A 21,796-nucleotide genomic window follows, 5' to 3' on the forward strand; every position below is an offset into this window, starting at 1 on the left:
AAAACATGAGAACCAGAATCCACCTATTGAAAATCTGCTCTGGTAAATTCAATTATTAGAATCATCTTTATTAGAAGAAACTCTAAACACAGAAATCATCCCAATAAAATTTGCTGTAAATATTTGAGTACCTAAGCCTTTAATTTACAAGGTATTTCCTTGTACGAAGCACAAGAATTTCGGTTTTGTACGACGATAGAAGCATACTTACCACGTCACGTGGAAAGCCTGCCGACATCCGTGTTTATTACATGTCATGCAAGCACCGGTAGCTGCTTTGCTTTCTCGTCCTTGTTCATCACAAATGTAGCAAGTCTTAGGATAGAAAAAATAAAATTAAGCAAAAACCTTACCAGTGTGCTTATAGCAATGAATCTTAGGGGCACGTGGGTGGCTCAGTCGGTCGAGTGGCCGACTTCAGCTCAGGTCATGATCTCATGGCTTGTGGGTTTGAGCCCCACGTCGGGGCTCTGTGCTGACGGCTCAGAGCCTGGAGCCTGCTTCGGATTCTGTGTTTCTCTCTCTCTCTCTCTCTCTCTCTCTCTGCCCCTCCCCTGCTCGTTCTCTCTCAAAATAAACATTTAAAAAAAAAAAAAAGAAATGAATTTTACAATTATCTTCAGAAGTCAAGATTAGGTTTACTGTCTAACCTACTTTACTTCAAAACATGAATTCATTTTTTCTGTCAGTAATCTGATTTTTACCAACATGCAGACATAAACAAGGAGAGGTAAACAGCACTAGTGGAACTTCACAAAGATCCAGTCTTCCTTAGGCTCAAATACCCTGCACAGCAGCGAGAATCTTCACAGGCACTAAGGCCAGGGGTCAGGACTTAGCCTACGATACCTTGGTCTTAAAACTTCCTCACCAATATTCAACTGATTTCTGTGACAAGAGTGTAAAAAAAGATTCGCCTTTTCTTCTGCTGGAAGTAAGCATATCTACGGGAGTTTGACACAAGGAGTTGGGACCTAAGAGATGAAGCATGGTCCTGTATGATGAGCGAAATTTAGGCCATTTCGGCTCTTCACAAGAATCCTACTTGAGCTGTCATTCAGCCTGCCAACCTGACAGACTGAGCCTGCAGGGAAGACATTTCCTCTAAGGAGGTCAGAGATGCCCCCAGGAGACACTGACCAATAAACACTGCCACCGACTTTGACTTACATCTGGTCCTTTTCCCGGGTAAAAATAGCTGATAAACAGTACCACCTTTTCATGAACAACTCAACTATATAAATGGCAATCTATGAGTATCAGTGTATAATGAAGAAAATTAATCAGCTGACTAGAAGTTGAGTATACAAAAATTAATGTCTACATAAAATCGGTAACACTTTTAAAAGGAAACCAATTTCTGAAGAGTAACAAGGTATAAGCTAGCCAACTTCAGTGGGACCACATATATTTTTAAACTTAGAGAGCTTTCCCCCGTTATGCACTGTGGTGCCAGAATAACACAATTCAACAATATTTACAAGAACACAGTTCTCAAAAAAGCCTAGTATCTAGTCAGGTAAGTTAATTTAAACTCCTCTGTTGAAATACAAGGATTCAGACTGAGAAAAATTATTTTTTTAAGATTATTTTATTTTTGGGGCGCCTGGGTGGCGCAGTCGGTTAAGCGTCCGACTTCAGCCAGGTCACGATCTCGCGGTCCGTGAGTTCGAGCCCCGTGTCGGGCTCTGGGCCGATGGCTCAGAGCCTGGAGCCTGCTTCCGATTCTGTGTCTCCCTCTCTCTCTGCCCCTCCCCCGTTCATGCTCTGTCTCTCTCTGTCCCAAAAATAAATAAAAAACGTTGAAAAAAAAAATTTAAAAAAAAAAAAAAAAAAAAGATTATTTTATTTTTGGGGGTGCCTGGGTGACTCAGTCGGTTAAGCATCCAACTTCAGCTCAGGTCATGATCTCAAGGTCCATGGGTTTGAGACCCTCGTTGGGCTCTGTGCAGACAGCTTGGAGCCTGGAACCTGCTTCTAATTCTGTCTCCCTCTCTCTGCCCCTCACCTGCTTGTGCTCTCTCTCTCTCTTAAAACCAAATAAACATTAAAAAAATTTTTTAAAAGATTGTTTTATTTTTGAAAGAGAGCACATGGGAGGGGCAGAAAGAGAGGGAGGAAGGGAGGGATGGAGGAAGAGAGAGGGAGAATGGGGGGGGGGAGAGGGAGAGGGAGAGGGAGAGGGAGAGGGAGAGGGAGAGGGAGGGAGGGAGAGAGAGAGAGAGAGAGAGAGAGAGAGAGAGAGAGAGAGAGAGAGAGAGAGATTCCAAGCAGGCTTGGCACTGTTAGGGCGGGGACTGATATGGGGCTCGAACTCACAAACCGTGAGATCATGACCTGAGCCAAAATCAAGAGTCAGACACTTAACCGAGTAACCCACCCAGGTGTCCCTAAAATAATTTTTGTAGGGGCACCGGGGTGGCTCAGTCGGTTAAGCATCTGACTTCGGCTCAGGTCACCATCTCACCATTCGTGGGTTGGGACCCCACGTCGGGCTCCTCGCTGACAGCTCAGAGCCTGGAGCCTGCTTCAGATTCTGTGTCTCCCTCTCTCTCTCAAAAATAAAATCAACATTAAAAAAAGTCTTAATTATTTTATACCTCTAACAAGTAAAACCCCAAGTTACAACAAAACCAAACCAGACACAGTGAATAAGAGCATCTCTATCCGTTCAAATTACAAAAAGAAAGTATCAAACAATTACAATGGGAAACTGTAACATACATTTTTTAACCTACAAATGATCAAGAAGATTAAAAAAAGAAAAGACAGAGCAGACTGAAACAGTAACATTTTATATAGCAAAATTCATGGAAAATATGCAAGTGGGCCTTAAAGAATCTCTCAGTTAACTTCCAAAACAGTGAAAAGACACCACCTTTTGACAATTCAATAAAACTAAAAATTATGATGAATATTAAAAAGAGAGAGAGAGAAGGACTTCCAGACTCCTGGAATGGTGGAATCAGAGCTCCATGGATCCCCTCTCCACTTCCAAGATTTGGAGGGCACTGGGGAGAGACAGAGTCTCTGAAAATTATCCTAAAGACATGCAGCAAACAGTGGAAAATTTGTTTTTTGAAAAAGTGTACTGAATCTCACTAAGAACAGTGAGAGTCTAGAATTTGAGGCATGATCTGCTCCCATCACCACCCTACCACACACACAGCTTCTTGTGATGGAAATTCCCCTCTGGGTGGGTGTGGCTGAGAAGGTAAGGCTCCCTCTCCCCTCAGCTCCTAGTCTGAAGCTATCGTTTTACCCTAGAAGAACCAGTCTCCAGTGACTCTCATCCTACTTACAGCTGGTAGCTCTCACTCATAGAATCCCACCCTGACAACAGGCCAAGGGTCCTGAGGCCATTATCATCCCTACCCCATCTTGCTAGTAGAATGGAAGTTCCATGAGAGGAGGAAATGGGTTGAGAAAACCAGGGGCTACTATACCCTTTCTTCCTCCCAGCACACTGCTGGAGTACCTGTGTCTCTTCAGGAGAAGCAGAGTGCTATCCCCATCCCCAGTTCCAGAGCAGTAATGTAGAGATTCTCAGAAAGGCACATGGGTATGGAACATCTTCAGAACAAAGAGCTCAACAGCTTTGCCTGAGAGGACTGACTATGTGGAGAAGCTTAAGGACACTGTCAAAAACACCCTGGGGGAGGGGCGCCTGGGTGGCTTAGTTGGTTAAGTGTCCAACTTCGGCTCAGGTCATGATCTCACTGCTCATGAGTTCGAGCCCTGCGTCGGGCTCTGTGCTGACAGCTCGGAGCCTGGAGCCTGCTTCAGACTCTGTGTCTCCCTCTCTCAATCTGTCCCTCTACCTCTCTCTCGCTCTCAAAAATAAATAAACATTAAAAATAGTCAATCAATCAATCAATCAATCACTCTGGTGGCAAGCAATTAAGACAGGACTGGTAGCTCCAAGGTACTAATAGAAACAAGTAAAACCAGCCCGAAAATTAACAGAGAGAATGAGAGAAAGACAAGAAATAAGGGCCCTCCTAGGATCACATTCATCCCTGGGGAAATAGAAGGCTATGTACATGAACTAGGTTGCACCCACTCAGGAAAAATCCAAGTGGGACTCGAGGCCGATGTAAAAGCATTCCCTAAAGCCACACACAGATCCATCAGCCAATAAGGCTCATAAGGCTTTAGTACAACCTATGACCAAAAACTGGCTGAAAAGTAAGTTACTGTGACCCAGAGGCAACTCCTACGAATCTAGACTTGAAAATAAAATCACACTCATACGTGATGGTCTGAAAGATTGCATGCATGCTTAAGGCTGCACATGCTCAAGAACAACCGACAGAGAGAACCTCAGATCTCCTTAGAAAATAATCTCTAAATCACATATATATTAAGTGATAAAGGGTGAATATGTAACTAGCTAAAGGGGCTTAATTTAAACACAATCTTTAACTAATAAGTGGTTTATGTTGATCCACAGCCAACCCTAAGAAGTCAGGCCTTTTTTTTTTCCCCAGGACATTTGAGCAGGGCCACCTGAAGTTACACACTGTTGGGTAAACAGACATAAGAAAATTAGTCCAGCCAAGTCATTAAACAAATAAATGACAAAACAAACAACATGACCCATAAGAAGGAAGGATCATTCTCCAGAGTGACTATATTATCTAAAATGTCCATTTCAACAAAAAATTACAAGACGTGCAAAGAAACAGGTCAGTGTAACCTACACACAAGAATAAAAGTAGACATTAGAAACTGTCTTTGAGGAGGGACCCAGATGTTAGACTTGGAAGACAAAGACTTCAATCAAATGGAAATACTTGAGTTTAAAAAATTCATTAAAGAGGCTCAACAGCAGATTTGAGTTGGCAGTCAGAAAACAATCAACAGACTTAAAAACAGATCAATAAATGGGGCGCCTGGGTGGCTCAGTCGGTTAAGTGGCCGACTTTGGCTCAGGTCATGATCTCGCGGTCAGTGAGTTCGAGCCCCGCGTCAGGCTCTATGCTGACCGCTCAGAGCCTGGATCCTGCTTCGGATTCTGTGTCTCCCTCTCCCTCTGCCCCTCCCCCATTCGCGTTCTGTCTCTCGCTGCCTTTCAAAAATGAACAAATATTAAAAAATATATATTAAAAAAAAAAAAAAAGATCAATAAAGGTGTGCCTGGCTGGCTGAGGGGAGAGCATGTGACTCTTGACCTTGGAGTCATGGGTTCGAGCCCCATACTGGGTGTACAAATTACTTAAAAATAAATAAACTTAAAAAAAAAATAGATCAATAAAGATTATACAATCTGAAGAAGGGACTTCTTTAGATTATACTACCTGAAGTACGATTTCCAAAAAATGTGGGACACCATTAAGTACACCAGCATACGTATGAGAAAACAAAGAGATGAAAGAAAGGGACAGAAACTGAATCTAAAGAAATAATGGCTGGGGCGCCTGGGTGGCGCAGTCGGTTAAGCGTCCGACTTCAGCCAGGTCACGATCTCGCGGTCCGTGAGTTCGAGCCCCGCGTCAGGCTCTGGGCTGATGGCTCGGAGCCTGGAGCCTGTTTCCGATTCTGTGTCTCCCTCTCTCTCTGCCCCTCCCCCGTTCATGCTCTGTCTCTCTCTGTCCCAAAAATAAATTAAAAACGTTGAAAAAAAAAAAAAAAAAAGAAATAATGGCTGAAAATTTCCCAAATCTGGTTAAAAACCAATAATCTACAATTCTAAAAATCTTGATAAACACTAAGAGATCCACGCTCAAATTGGTCAAAGCCAAAACACACAAACAAACAAAGATATCTTGAAAGCAACAAGAGAAAAATGGTTCATCACAAGCAAGGAAAACTACAATACAATTAACACCTGAAGTCTCAAAGGAAACAATGGAGGGCAGAAGGCAGCAGGATAAGATATTCAAAAAGCTTAAAGAACAAAACTATCAACCAGGAGTCCAATATCCAGGAAAGCTATATTGCATCAATAAAGATGCAATAAGGACATTCCCAAACAAACAAAAACAGATACTTTGTTGCTCCAATCCTGACTAACAAGAAATACTAAAGGAAGTTCTTTAGGCTAAAATCAAGTGACACTACACAACAATTACAACACACACACACACACACACACACACACACACACACACACAGTCTAAGAGCTCCAATTTTACCTCAATAGAGCTGAAATCTTTAAAAAATAAATCTAACAGGCCAATTAATAAACACACATAAAAGGCTCTAACAAAGGTAATTATACAGAAAAAGATAAAAGACAGTATGATTAAATATTTCTCATTCTTCTCTTAATTCAAAAGGCAAAAGCATAAAACAATGCCCATAAATTGTATTGTTGGGCCTATAACAGAGAAATGTAATATATTTCACAATGACAACACAATTAAAGAGGGTGGGAATAAAGATATATTGGAGTAAGAAAGTAACACCAGATGGTAACTTGAACCCACATGAAGAAATGAAGAGAAACACAAATGGGAAAGATATCTAGCAACACACACACACTATACAAATATATCTGTGGTCTTCTTCTCTTAGCTTTAAAAGATAAGGGGAGGCCTCAGTGGCTCACATGATTAAGTGTCCAACTCTAGACTACAGCTCAGGTCATGATCTCATGGTTCATGGGTTCAAGACCCGTGTCAGGCTCTGCACTGTCAGAGCCTGCTTGCAATTCTGTCTTCCTCTCTCTCTCTGACTCCCACCCACTCTCTCTCTCTCAAAATAAATAAACTTTTTTTTTTTAATGTGTATTTAAAAAAAGACTATATAGAGCAATCATTATGTTTTAATTTGAGAAAGAGACTCAGAGCACACAAGCAGGGGAGGGGCAGGGGCAGGAAGAAGGGAGAAATTGAGAGAGGGGGAGGGGGAGGGAGAATATGAATATGAATATGAATATGAATATGAATATGAATATGAATATGAATATCCCAAGCAAGCTCCACACTCAGCATGGAACCCGAAGGGGGACTCGATCCCACAATCCTGGGATTATGACCTGGGCTGAAATCAAGAGTCAGACACTCAACTGACCAAGCCACCCAGGTGCCCTAACAGAGCAATAATTTTAACAATATATTATTGTTTGTAGTTTATACAAACATAATAGGACATATAGGAATGAATTTTCTATATCTTACTGGAGTTAAGTAGATTCTGATAAGATAAATATTGCAAACCCTAGAGCAACCACTAAGAAAATAACCCCAAAAAATATAATTTAAAAATCATGAAAGGAATGAAAAAGGTACACTAGAAAATACCCACTTAAGGTAAAAGAAGGTACTATAAAAGAAAAAAGAGAGGACCAAAGCAGTCATAAGACAATGCAAACAAAAAGTAAAATGGCAGGCATAAAACCAACCATATTAATGATAGCATTGGATGTGAATGTATTCCAATCAAAAGGCAGAGATTAATAGAACAGATTAAAAAAAAAGAAAGTTCCATACACTGTCTGCAAGAGGAATACTTTAGATTTGATAGTACAAGTAAGTTAAAAAGATTAAAAAAAAAAAAAAAAAGACATAGTACGCAAAGAGCAAGCATAAGATGGCTGGAGTAGCTATCATTATATCGGACAAAAACAAAAAACAAAAAAAAAAATAGACTCTTGAAACAAAACATTACTAAAGATAAAGAGGAATTTTTGTTTCAACGTTTTTTATTTATTTTGGGGACAGAGAGAGACAGAGCATGAACGGGGGAGGGGCAGAGAGAGAGGGAGACACAGAATCGGAAACAGGCTCCAGGCTCCGAGCCATCAGCCCAGAGCCCGACGCGGGGCTCGAACTCACGGACCGCGAGATAGTGACCTGGCTGAAGTCGGATGCTTAACCGACTGCGCCACCCAGGCGCCCCAAAGAGGAATATTTTATAACGATAACAGTCAATCCATCAGGAAGATACAATTATAAGCGTAAATGTGTGTATACACATATACATATACAGAGAGAGAGGGAGAACAAGAGAGCCCCCAGACACATGAATCAAAGTAGAAAAAAGTAATTTGATTATTTTATTTTTTTAAATGACCTGGGCTGAAACCAAGAGTCGGATGCTCAACCAACTGAGCCATACTAGCACCCTAATATTTTGATAATTTTTAAATATCAGCTATTAGATTAAGAAGAAAATATGCAAAATAACTGAGGATTATTGAAAAATTGTTCCCAAACAAAATCATATCTAAATAAAATGTCAAGTATGTGAATAAAGCTATACTCAAGAGGCAAATTCATAGCCTAAAAAGTTTTCCCTGTTTTAGAAAAGTAATATTTTAACCGAACTATTTATTTATTTTTTTAGTATGACAGAACATTTAATTACATCAGTTTCCCATCAATACACTAGTCATTTAATGACGATTACATTGGCCATTTCCACTCGTTGGCAGGAGGCTCTTCCACTAAAGGCTCCCATGGTTTTCATTATATCATTTTTCCTGCCAGACTTAATTCATTTTCAGCTTGAAGAGTCACCTCTTCCAGTTGCCCACCCTGAAGTTGGTCTAACTGCTTAACATCTGATTCCACTGTAACCATACACATACAAACACATTTGTAATCTGTTCTGTATATTTCCTATATGCTGCATTTTTAGGAATTTGCTCAAGAATGTCAAGAATCTTTGTGTCCAATATTCTTAACCTCTCGTGTGGACTCTCACATACAGCCAATCCCACAAGGCCAGGGGTCTTCTTCAGCAAATCTGCCATGACAGTGCCAGTAGGCTCGGGACACACAGCCCTTTGAACCTAATTTTTTAAATTAAAGAAACAGGCCTCATATCAAAAGGATTCTGGGGCCAAATTCCAGCCCCACCTAAGAAGTAGCTGAAAGCATCACTCCAAATATAACTTGAACAAGCCACTTAAACTACAAAAATTCAGTTCTTCTTGTAACTGAAAGATGTGCTGTTGTGAGGCAACCAAGTAGTGTGAAATCCAAGGGAAGACATATTCTCCCCCCAACTTCCTAAGAACCACAAAATGTTCAGACTCTCCACCACGGATACAGCAAGAAAGGGAAGACATGGAGAAAGACATGCACGTAAGAAGAAATCAGCTAAAATCTTAATACATTGTTGTTAAAGGCTGATTGAGGGCTAATATGATACTGCAGAACCACTAGAACCACTGATAAAAGAGTTCTCACTCACTCACAGGCTCTACTACATGAACTTTTATGAGGGGTTCACGGGGAAGACTGATACCAAGGAGACAAAACCACCAGAAAAAATCTCCCTTGAGGTTCAGGCATGAAGAAGAGGATCAGACTCTACTGATGGTAAGATATGAAATCCTACCTCTCACCCAAACACTCCTTTCAAAAGCATTTGGGGGACTGGAGCAAGCCCTGTCACATCCAAGACATGGGTAAGGCCCACCATGACTAGGAATACAAAGGAAAAACTCTTTACACCTAGGCAAGGGGCAGGAAAAATTCTCAAACCCAAATTCCCAACCCTGTTCTCAAACCCAAATTCCCAACCCTTAATAAAATTAAGAGGTCTTCTAGTGCTGGGGGTAGAAGCAGAAAGTTCTCTTCCTCACAAGTCTTTCCAAAGACACAAATATAAGTCTGCCATGGTGAGGAGGAAAGGAATGGTGAAACTGTGAGGCCCAGACATACAGGGCCTACCAAAGAGAGAGGGTGGACCAAAACAACAGAGAAATCCCAAGCCCAAAACATCAAATAACAAACAAAGGCAATCTAACACTAAGGGAGAAACAAAAGCATACCAGGAAGAAACTTAGCGTGTCTGACTCAATATTGTCTCTATTTCCCCTGCTGCCATGACCTAAAACAGAAACTTCTGCTTAGCCCTGCACATAGGCATGTTACAGCTAAGATTTGAAAAAAACTGCTTTTTAAAATCCAAAATCTACCTCACCCGAGGAGACAGAGGAGATAAGGAAGTACATAAATGACTATGCTGTGTTTAAGATTTACAGGAACAACATGACCAGATTCCTATACACAACAACAAACTGACCAAGAACAATGAAGTTCCTTGACCTTCCTTGATGTCTACAGGTATCAGTTCCCTTTTGACTCCAACTCCCTCCCACTTTCCCCCTCTTCTTAACATAAAAGCAGCTCAAATCTCTAGCTGAGGAACTGGCTCTTTGGGACAATAGTCTGCCATCTCTTTGGTCTGCTGGCGTTCAGAATCAAGTCTCTTTCTCTACATCCACATCTTGCCTCTTGACTCACTGGCCTGTCACACAGCAAGCAGAACAAACTTGGGACTTAAAAGTGTGGTAAAGTGAAAAGCAGGAAGAGAAACCACCCTCTGTGGCACTGGTGAACAGATACAGCTAAACGCTGGGGTGGAACACAAACACTGTGAAAGCAAAGAACCGAATACTCCAGGGCTCCTGGGTGGCTCAGTCAGTTAAGCGTCTGATTCTTGATTTCACCTCAGGTCATGCTCTCGCAGTTCATGAGTTCGAGTCCCTTAGGGTGAGCTTCGGGTGAGCCCCGCTTTGGGTGAACCCCGCTTCTCTCTCTCCCTCTCTCCCCTCCAAAAAAAACCCCTAATACTCCGGCCTTCAACCTAAACTTATAGTATCATTAGAAGACGACCAAGGGGCAAGGCCACCCCAATGGGCTCAGAGGACAGAGCATCAAGCCACGCAGAATTATTCTCAATCTTAGAACCTAAAAACTGTCCTGTTGAGCTACAAACCTGCTTTGCTTTAGTCCAGTAACCCCTTTTTGCCTTCTAACTTCTCCCTTTTAAAATGGGACTATCTATACTATACCTATCCTACCACTGTATCTTAGAAGCAGACACCTTTCCTATATTTCACAGGGTCACAGTTGGAAAGGAATTTTGCCTCAGGATTGACCATACCCAGAATTTCACCCACATCTGATTTACATGATTCAGAATGAGATTTGGAACAATCTCACTGAGATTATTAATACTTAGATAAAATTCTGAATTTAAGAGCTGAAGCTAGAATCAATTAAGACTTTGAGAGATGATAGGATGAAATAAAAGTATTTTGCATGTGGTAAGAACATGAAGCGGGGGAGATTACTATGTGTTGAACTGTGTCCCTGAAAAAAGGTATGTGAAGTCCTAATAACCCCAGTAACTCAGAATGTGACCTTATTTGGAAAAAGGGTCACTGCAGATATAATTAGTTAAGATGAGGTCACACTGGGGTAGGACAGGCCTCTAACTGAAAATGACTGGTCCTTATAAGAAGATGGCCACTTGAGGACACAGAGGCAATGGAAGAACAGTGGGGTCAAAAAGCAGAGACTGGGGTGATAAATCCATAATCCAACGAATGCCAAGGATTTCCTGTCACCACAACAGGCTGGAAGAGAGGTACAGAACTGATGCTCCCTCACAATTCTCAGGAGGAACCAATGCCAATAACTTAATTTCAGACTTCTAGCTTCCATAACTGTGAGAGAATGAATTTCTGTTGTTTTAAGCCACCCAGTTTGTGGTACTTTCTTAAGGCAGCCCTAGGAAACCAATACAGAGGCTGTATGAAAAACTGGCTAGGAGTTGGTTATGTTTTGGAGTTGGGTGATGAACTGGGAGGGATGGGAAGTAGTTTCATTCTATTATTATTTTCTACATGTGACAATTTCCAAACCAAATACTTATATTGTTATAATATGTAGAATAAAAACGAAAACTTCACGTAAGCATAATTTAAAAAGTTAGAAAACATTAGAATAATAAAATTAGACATAAAGCCTAAAACTGTTCTTTATTATTAGGCACAAAACAGATCCATCAAGAGCTTAGATAAAGGTAAAAACCCCAATGAAATGTTTATGTGAAGAAAACCCAGAAGAAATGAGGTGACACAAAAAGTATTCAACACATTCAAAAAAGTAAATTAATTTGTAAAGAAAGCATCAAAACTATTTTATACTGTTATAAAGATCTATATGCCCCCAGTATCACATAGCATACCGATTTAGTAGCCTACTTTCAAACCAGACTTTTTGCAGCTAAGATATATTGCTTTGTTACCTCATCCTTGTGGAGGAGAGGAGGTAGATACAAAAGGTACCTGGCTTATCCCCTAAAAAAAAAAAAAAAAAGGTCACATGCTGTGTTAACTGGGGATTTGGGTAGTCACAATTTCAAAGCAGGCCAATGCTTTGAACTTCCAAAGGGAAAAACAAATCAGACCCATCATGGATTTAAAACAATGGCAAACTGTATTCTACAACTTTGTACCTAGAGAAAAATCCCCCCCAGCAATAGTAACCTGATGACAATCAGAACTTGTTGCTAGGCACTCTACTTCTCTTTGACACTATTTCATGGTTTCCTATTACCTGGCGCTGCTGACATTACTGGTGGGTGATGAAATCTCATTATTCTAATTTCAGACCCAAATGTATCCTTATCATTTTCTTCTTCGATGTCTTGTTTTTTCCTGTATCTGGCACCTCTGATCATCTTATTACTCCTTGTAATTATAAATATGTACATGATATTTATATGATCCTGTAAAATAAAACTTCAAGTTTTCCTTCTCTTAAAATACTACTATAAGCTATGGGTCTCCCAACTTACATGACCTCCCCATTTCCATCCTCTCTCTTTCAACCTGTATATTCTACTGTCACCTTGCCATTTCCCTTTCTAACAAGTTAATAAATTTTGACTTGCACTGAATATAATTTGGTCTAATAAAAATATTTCTGACAGAACAGAAGCCTGATCCAGCAGTAGGGAAGATAACCATGAAAAAGCCTCCATGCTGCAGGATGAATGAAGGCAGAGACCAGTCTGCTATAGTACGATACAATACAATATGATGCGATACGATACAACATAATATCAATTTTTCCATAGCTGTGGAAAAAATACTGTCAACATATCCAGATATGCAATTCAACCATTCTTTTCTTCATGAAAAAAGAATGGACCATGTGTGTACTCTTGCACAAAAGACATTCACTTCTGACGATCCTTACATATTTTAATTTCAACGTTTTGGTTTTTAGTTTCCCTCTTAACAGACAGTCTTTGACAATGAGCAAAGTCATTTTCATCCTCCATGTAACTTTGAAAACTGCAAGAGAAGTTGTATCACTTTGCCTTATAGGTCTCACTTACAACATGCAGAAAATAGATTTTAACCACCTATGGAGAAAGAGCCAGAGTAAGGGTTACTCTGTCCATTTTCTGGAGCTTGCTGAATGATTTTGTAAATGTGATGTGTAACTTCCTTAGTCCCAGGTAGCTGCTCTGTGCTCAAGTGTAGAGATTAGTATAAAACAAGAGTAACACTGTTAATTGGTGCATACTCTATACAGCTGACCCTTGAACAACAAGGGGATTAGAAGCATCGATGATTCCCCATGCAGGTGCAGGTATAACTTCTGACTCCCCAAAAACTTAACTACTAATAGCCTACTGTTGACCAGAAGCCTTACCAGTAACATAAAGAGCAGATTAACACATATTTTGCATGGCATATGTATTACATACTGTATTCTTATAATAAAGTAAGCCAGATGAAAAGTGTTATTTAAAAAAATCATAAGAAGGGGGGCCTGGGTGGCTCAGCAGGTTAAGCATCTAACTTCGGCTCAGGTCGTGATCTCATGGCTCGTGAGTTCAAGCCCTGCATCAGGCCCTGCGCTGACAGCTTAGCCTGGAGCCTGCTTTGGATTCTGTGTCTTCCTCTCTCTCTCTCTTCCCCTTCCACACTTGTGCTCTCTCTCTCAAAATATGAATAAACAGGGGCGCCTGGGTGGCGCAGTCGGTTAAGCGTCCGACTTCAGCCAGGTCACGATCTCGCGGTCTGTGAGTTCGAGCCCCGCGTCAGGCTCTGGGCCGATGGCTCGGAGCCTGGAGCCTGTTTCCGATTCTGTGTCTCCCTCTCTCTCTGCCCCTCCCCCGTTCATGCTCTGTCTCTCTCTGTCCCAAAAATAAATAAAAAATGTTGAAAAAAAAAAAAATATGAATAAACATTAAAAAAAAAACTTTTTTCAAAAACTCACAAGAGAAAATACATTTAGGTGCTATACCGTATCATGCTGATTGGACGAGGTCTGCATGTAAGTGGACCTGCAGAGTTCACACCTGTGTTATTCAAGGATCGGCTCTAACCCTATATACCTTAATTACTTTGCAAAGATCCCATTTTTAATCACCTTGTTTACTGCCACCCCAAAAAAACTATAAGGCGTAACTGTGTATCTATGAATATTTTATGGCACCAAAATGAAGACAAAGCGAAAAAAATACCTGTGGTATATACAAACAAAAATTTGTTATCACTATTTAAAGAGGTCATAACTTTAGAGGCTCCTGGGCAGCTCAGTGGGTTAAGTGTCCGACTCTGGGTTTCACTCAGGTCATGATCTCACAGTTCTTGAGTTTGAGCCCCACATCAGGCTCTGTGCTGACAGTGCAGACCCTGCTTGGGATTCTTCCTCTCCCTCTCTCTCTGCCCCTCCCCAGCTCACACTGTCTCTGTCTCTCTCAAAATAAGTAAACCTAAAAAAAATAAAAAGAGTACATAACTTTAGAATACCTAACAGTTTAAGAGCTAAATGGGCAAAAACAGATACAAAAAGAAATATTATTCTGACAACCTGACAAGTAATCAAAAATTCAAATAACTGGATATCATTTATTATCAAATTGGCAAATGTAGACTATGATTCTAAAAATGAATACAGACAATGGTGTGGTAAAAATGGCATTTTCATAAATTATTAGCTATATAAATGTGGAAAACAAACAGGCAATCTTCTCAGAACCTTACAAACAGGTATAATCTATGACACAATAATTCTAACTCTAGAGTTCTAGCCAAAGGAAATAATCTAAACACAGAATAAAAGGGTTGGTGAAGCAAGATTCTTGTCATGCTTTAAATTACAACAGAGGGGCGCCTGGGTGGCGCAGTCGGTTAAGCGTCCGACTTCAGCCAGGTCACGATCTCGCGGTCCGTGAGTTCGAGCCCCGCGTCAGGCTCTGGGCTGATGGCTCGGAGCCTGGAGCCTGTTTCCGATTCTGTGTCTCCCTCTCTCTCTGCCCCTCCCCCGTTCATGCTCTGTCTCTCTCTGTCCCAAAAATAAATAAAAAAAAATAAAAATAAAAAAAAATAAATAAATAAATTACAACAGAAAAATAGCTAGGTAATGTGGGAATGGTTAGGAAAATTATGACATAAACATCATAGTTAAGAGTCATCCAGGGGCACCTGGGTGGCTCAGTCGGTTAAGCATCCAACTTCAACTCAGGTCATGATCTCACAGTTCATGGGTTCGAGTCCCACATCGGGCTCTGTGCTGACAGCTCAGAGCCTGGAGCCTGCTTCAGATTCTGTCTCTCCCTCTCTCTCTCTGCCCCTACCCTGCTCACGCTCTGTCTCTCAAAAATAATAAACATTAAAGGAAAAAAAAAAAAAAAAGAGTCATCCAAAGAGAAGAGCCAAGAATAAAATCTGTATATTTGGCATTATTATAACTCATGCTTACAGATTTTTTAAATGCCAAATATTTAAAAATGTTTATACATTTAAAATGTATTATTTTTAAATATGTCAATTATTAAATCAATCATTTAATTATTTATTATTCAAGGTAATCTAAAATTTGGTAATCCTATGACAGGGAAGCAGAGAATTTGAGTATCAAGCAGTATTCTTATAATCCTTCAGAAAGTATATGTAAAATATTTTGTTATAGTTCAGATGTATATTACTCTGTAGAAAGAAATCTTACATTTTACCAGAATCCCGAAGACCCAAAAAATGTAAAGAAGCACTAGTTTAGAAAAATCGGACATGCTTCAAAGTGTCTTCCTGGACACCTGGTACACTCTGCTAAGATTTACTATTTTAAAATCAAGCAACTCAGGGGCATCTGGGTGGCTCAGTCGGTTAAGCATCCAACTCTTGATTTCGACTCAGGTCATGATCTCACAGTAAGTGAGCCTCACATCCGGCTCGTGCTGACAGTGCAGAGCCTGATTGGGATTCTCTCTCTGCCCCCTCCCCTGCTCTCTCTCTGAAAAAAAATAAACTAAAAAACAAAAGTTAAAAACAAACAAACAAACAAACAACGCAAAGAGATCAGTTTACTCAGTTTTATTCAGCATGATTCCATGCTGTCATAGAGTATAGTAACAGTTTATGCCCTAATTCCATATGCTAGTGTTATATAATGAGAAAAAACATCCCAACATACAATTGTCCCTGGATCTGTTTTTTACGAAGTCATCAAGTGACCTTAAATCATCTCTTTTTAAACCTGGTCAAAACTCCTTTTTTTTTTTTTTTTTAATGTTTATTTATTTTTGAGACAGAGAGAGACAGAGCATGAACAGGGGAGGGTCAGAGAGAGAGGGAGACACAGAATCTGACACAGGCTCCAGGCTCTGAGCCGTCAGCACAGAGCCCAATGCAGGGCTCGAACCCACGGACCGTGAGATCATGACCTGAGCCGAAGTCAGACGCTTAACCGACTGAGCCACCCAAGCACCCCTAAACTCCTTTCTTTTTTAAAATTTATTTATTTATTTATTTGGGGAGGGGGGTGTTATTTGGGGAGGAAGTGGGGGGAGAAGAGAGACAGAGAGAGAGAGAGACAGAGAGAGAGAGAGAGAGACAGAGAGACAGAGAGAGAGAGAATGAATGCCAAGCAGGCTCTGCACTGTGAGCAAGACAGGGGGCTCAATTCCACGGACCTGAGAGATCATCACCTGAGCTGAAACCAAGAGTCATATGTATAAATTAAATGATTGAGCCACCCAGGCCCTCCGGCCAAAAACTCCTTTGTGAATTATTAAACACAATTTTAATTTATTGCAAAAAAAAAAAAAGATAGAAATTCTCAAGAAGGTTATGCAGAACACTACACTATTTTATAAAATTAAAGAATAAGCATATGCAATTTGGCACAGGTACATCAGGAACAGTTTATAGGCTTTTTTACCTAGTTGTTTAAATAGAATATTTACGAGACATGAAGGTAAACAAGAGCACCTAAACTCCGGCGTCTTTTGTAGAAACTGTCTGTGCTCAATTGTTTTTAATTTTTTATTATTATTTTTCTTTTTTAAGTTTATTTATTTTTGAGAGAGCAAGAGAGAGAGAGAGACACCACACATGAGCAGCAGAGAGGCAGAAAGAGAGAGAGAGAGAGAGAGAGAGAGAGAGAGAGAGAGAGAGAGAGAGAGAGAGAGAAAACACCCCAACAGCCTCCATGTTGATAGTGTGGAGCCTGAAGGGGTTCAATCAAAGAACCATGAGATTGTGATCTGAGCCAAAATCAAGAGTCCAATGCTCAACTGACTGAGCCAAGTGCTCCTATTATTTTTCTTATTTTAGAGAGAGACAAGGTGTGAGAGTGGGGGAAAGGGACAGAGGGGAAGACAGGAGAGAGAGAGAAGAGAGAGGAGAGGAGAGGAGAGGAGAGGAGAGGAGAGGAGAGGAGAGGAGAGGAGAGGAGAGGAGAGGAGAGGAGAGGAGAGAAGAGAAGAGAAGAGAAGAGAAGAGAAGAGAAGAGAAGAGAAGAGAAGAGAAGAGAAGAGAAGCGAAGCGAAGCGAAGCGAAGAAAAGAGAATCTTAAGCAGGCTCCACACCCAGCATGGTGCCAGATGCCACCAATGCTGGGATTCACGACCTGAGCCAGTATCAAGAGTTGGACACTCAACCGACTGAGCCACCAAGGCTAATGATGGAATGGTAACTAGGCATCTATGTTTTTCTAGGTGAAAATGGCTTCAAAGCCCAAGTACCTAGACCATACTTACTCTGTTAAAAATTTAGAACTTGGACACTGAGTCAAGTTACCTGTAGGAAACTCAGATAAAATGAGACACAGAATTAGAGATGATGTGGAAACAAGGACAGACCACAGACAGAAAAGAGACCGTAGGACCCTCATCAAAGTTGGAATGGATGGTAGTCAGCCTGTGACTTTCTAGTTCCAGGTCCAACTCCCCACATATGTTGCAGGAATACCTACTGTACTGGCCTTACAGCCAACCCTATTTGTACTTTAGCTAGTTTCAGTCAATTTAATTTCTGACTAGGATAAAGTTTTTGATCTTAACTCTCTGTTATCATTTATTTTCCTATGAATAAACCAAATTTCAAGTATGACTTGCCTTGCTTTAAACTACTGCCTAGCAATGTAATTTCCCTTTAAGTACAGATGTTAACAGAATCTTATCCTAGCAGATTATACCACATCTATCATCTAGGAGTGCCCAAGACACCAAACAAACATGAAAAAAACCTGATACTGGCAATCTGTATGTTGGTGAGATTATTAAGTTTACTTCCATGAACAATTTTAACTTAGCCACTGTGTATTGGCATTTCCAGTTTAGACTGGACTGCTGCCTTGAAAAGAGGAGGGAAGAAATAACGGTGAAAGAAAGTACACTGCCATTCTTCCACAGTCCTTAATAAACCCTGCTTAATAAAACTGCCTGAGCCTCGGAGTTGAAAGAAGGCAATGAAGAATGAGGCTGAACACGAAAGCACAAATACACGAAAAGCAAATAAAAAGAAAAATAATTTACTATCCCCCGAGAAAATGAGAAACAATACCAAACAAAACAGAATACGTATACATGGGTGTACTGGCAAGCGGGGGAGAGACACAAACACTATAATACAGAGAAGCCTAATAGGGAAAGTGAGAATCAGCAGAGGTGCAAAAAAGGGCAAAAAGATTTTTCTATAGAGACAGTTGCAAGATTGTTTTCCTTTTCCAAACGACACAAATGTCCACAAAAGAAAAAAAAAATTACGTGTTCATTTGAGTAACTAGGATACAAGTGCCAAGCAAAAACAAACATGTATTATATTAGATATATACAAAAGCAAATATTCAATGCTTCAGCAGAAATGTGAATTTTATCTTGGAGGCTTATAATCATATTGTTAATGTATGCTGGCAAACAACTTGTAGATTCAAGATTTGTTCTACAAACAAAGTAGTAAGTCCCACCAACATCTGCCAAGAATTTAAAGCTTAGTGTCTTTGTTCTAAGAAATGAGTCAATTAACTTGATGACTCTATATAGACTCTATCTCAGGTGATGATGATGTGCTCAGTACTTAAGTTCTTGAAACCGAAAGGCCAGTCTGATTTTTTCTTCCTCCCTCATCTGTGTGTCACCACACCCAGTCTATCAAACCTCTCATATGTTACCAAAAGATCTGCCCCTTCTTCCTTCCTAGTACTACTCTCCTACTTCAGACCCTCATTATTACCTCTGGAACACTGCAAAAGCTTAAATAGTGTCTAAGTAACTCTTGTCTCTTCTACACTCCCTCTCCCAATCTTCCTTTCACTATCCTTTAGATGGCAGACCTGAGTACATCCCTCCCCAAGTAAATCTAAAAACTCTTTATGGAAATAGAACTCCAACTCCTTAACAGGACACAGGAGGCCCTTGAGAATCTCTCAGCATTTTACATATCACACTCAAACTCCTAGCAATAGTGCCCTTCTCCCTCACCACTATACTACTCTCACTCCCTCACCCTCTCAACCCTCCCTATTTCCCACTTCAGAGCTTTTATGCTCCTCCAGTCTGTCAAATTAATAGCTACTGTCGCACTCCCTCCTCTTTCCTCTCCTCACAGCCAACACCCAGAGACTTCTCACTCTTCAAAATTCAGAGAAGCTACAATCTTTTCTAAGATACACCTTCCCTCTCTTCAGCACTGTTACACTACGCTAAGTAAACGTTCTCTGTGTTCTCTAATCCTCGCACATACTACACTATCTAACAATCATTGATGTGTACATATCTATCCTACCACGTAGGAGCTTTATGTATTCCTTATGCTTCCAGCAGTGCCTGATAACAGGGCATGCCATACATAAACGTTGGCCCAATGAATGGATAGGTATATGGAATGTTTAGCTCCACTCTCTGAAACCTAGCTTTTTAAATGGTACTAATGAGGAATCCCCCAATCAGAGAGCATATTTAGTCCTTTCAAACTTTCCCACCAGATGCTAAATATATTGATCAACACTTCTCTTGACAGCTATTTCACCACTACTCCTTTCAAAAAAGATTGAAGGGAAGTCAGGCTAGCAATTTCTAAGTATTCCTCCACCTTTAAGCTTCTATAGTTAAATGACACCATGCTTTTATTTTGTTTTTTGTTTCTCTGTTTGGTCTATTATGGTCCTACCTATACTTACAAACATTCATTTCTTCGTGGTCATCTATAAATAAAGACTCTTCAAAAGCATATATATAGACAGAACACATGTATCATTTACCAACTATTCTCTGGAAAATGTAGCTTTATAAAATAAATGCTTCCTGATGTGACATGATCTCAGGGCTGTAAGTTCAAACACCAGGTTGGGTGTAGAGATTACTTAAAAGTAAAATCTTTAGAGGCGCCTGGGTGGCTCAGTTGGTTAGGCGTCTGCCTCTTAATTTCAGCTCAGGTTATGATCCCATGAGATCAAGCCCCAAGTTAGGCTCAGTGCTGGGTGCAGAACCTGCCTGTGATTCTCTTTCTCAAAATAAACATGTAAATAAATAAATAAATAAATAAATAAATAAATAAATAAATAAATAAAATCTTTGAAAATAAAAAAAATTAAATTAAATTAAATAAAGGATTCCTTGACTCTGAATACAAGCCTCTATCCCCGAAAACTTCAAAAACAGCTCAAAAAAATCTGTTTCTTCAAAACTATTACAATTCTTCACATTTCTTCAAAATTATTAAAAGGTAACTTAAAGGTGACATATGCCACTCATTATTTTATTAACAAAATGTATATGTCAGTGAAATGAGGAACTGATTGCTACAATATGAGAGGTCAAAAAATAAAAACAAGAATCTGGTGACAAAATAATAGAAAAACTGGCCATTATGTATTTAATGACATGTAGAAAACTTAACAACATAATAAGTCAACACGATGAGTTCTCTGAAATTTAGATATACTACACAGATATTCTAGAAAATTTCCTTTCCTATCACTCACAAAATTTCCTTCGTGGTTTTTTTTTCCTTTCCTAAATCCCACTATGTTCCAGCCACACGGGATTATTTATTATTCTGGGAACTGCCTACCACCTTTCCTTTGCACTTACTATATTAGTTTATGTTACTTTCTCTGAGTGGAATTATCATATGATCCTTTTTTCCACAGGTCAAATGCCTAGTTATTCTGCAAAGTCCCTATAATCCCTTTTTACGTTTTATTCAACTCCTTAGGCAAAGGTAATCCCTCCTTTCATTATGTTCCATAACACTCCACTCACATTTTTTATTATGACAGATATCTCCCATTTTTCGAAAGTTTGTGTTATGCCACTTTGATTTGACAAAAGGCTTACATTAATAACTATTTTTGCTAACTGAAAGAAATCCAAAAAGAATTTTTGCTTTTACGAAAAAAGGTGAAAAGTGAAAGCGATGTTCAGCATCTGCTTTGCCACGAAGCCGTCACAGTGTAAATGTGCACCCAGAGCAGCAAGGCCGGCGCTGCCCAGCTCCTTCCCCCAGGAAGTACCCTGAGCATCCATCTCAGCATCAGACCTCCAGAGCTTTGAACTATGTCTGGAAGCATCTGTGCTTTGTCTCGGTTTATTTCATGCGTTTGTTAGCAAGATGGGTCCTAAGTTATCAGAAAAGCCTAAGAAAGGTTATTTTTTCAGACTGGGAACACTCAAAACCTTTTCCACATAGATTAATGGTAACTGCTTCCTCAACTTTACACCAATTTAGCTTACAAAAAGTTTCACAAGAATGCTTTCTACTTTTGGATAGCTGCAGAAACCCGTACTTACATATTATTATTTTTAT

General features: G+C 40.0%; 1 protein-coding gene and 1 pseudogene across 17 annotated transcripts in view; both read right to left on the bottom strand.

Moving 5' to 3' along the window:
* Positions 1 to 21,796, bottom strand: part of MLLT10 (MLLT10 histone lysine methyltransferase DOT1L cofactor) — a 237,435-nt gene that overhangs the window by 125,541 nt on the left and 90,098 nt on the right. For all 17 annotated transcript variants that reach the window (XM_058681732.1, XM_058681731.1, XM_058681737.1 and 14 more), the window contains one exon: positions 212 to 315. In XM_058681732.1, the coding sequence (XP_058537715.1) occupies positions 212 to 315 (104 nt within the window). The remainder of the gene's footprint in view (positions 1 to 211; positions 316 to 21,796) is intronic.
* LOC131483519 (NADH dehydrogenase [ubiquinone] 1 alpha subcomplex subunit 5-like) lies at positions 7,666 to 9,450 on the bottom strand (annotated as a pseudogene).

Source organism: Neofelis nebulosa, chromosome 8 (assembly GCF_028018385.1).
Source record: "Neofelis nebulosa isolate mNeoNeb1 chromosome 8, mNeoNeb1.pri, whole genome shotgun sequence".
Classification (NCBI taxonomy): Eukaryota; Metazoa; Chordata; class Mammalia; order Carnivora; family Felidae; genus Neofelis; species Neofelis nebulosa.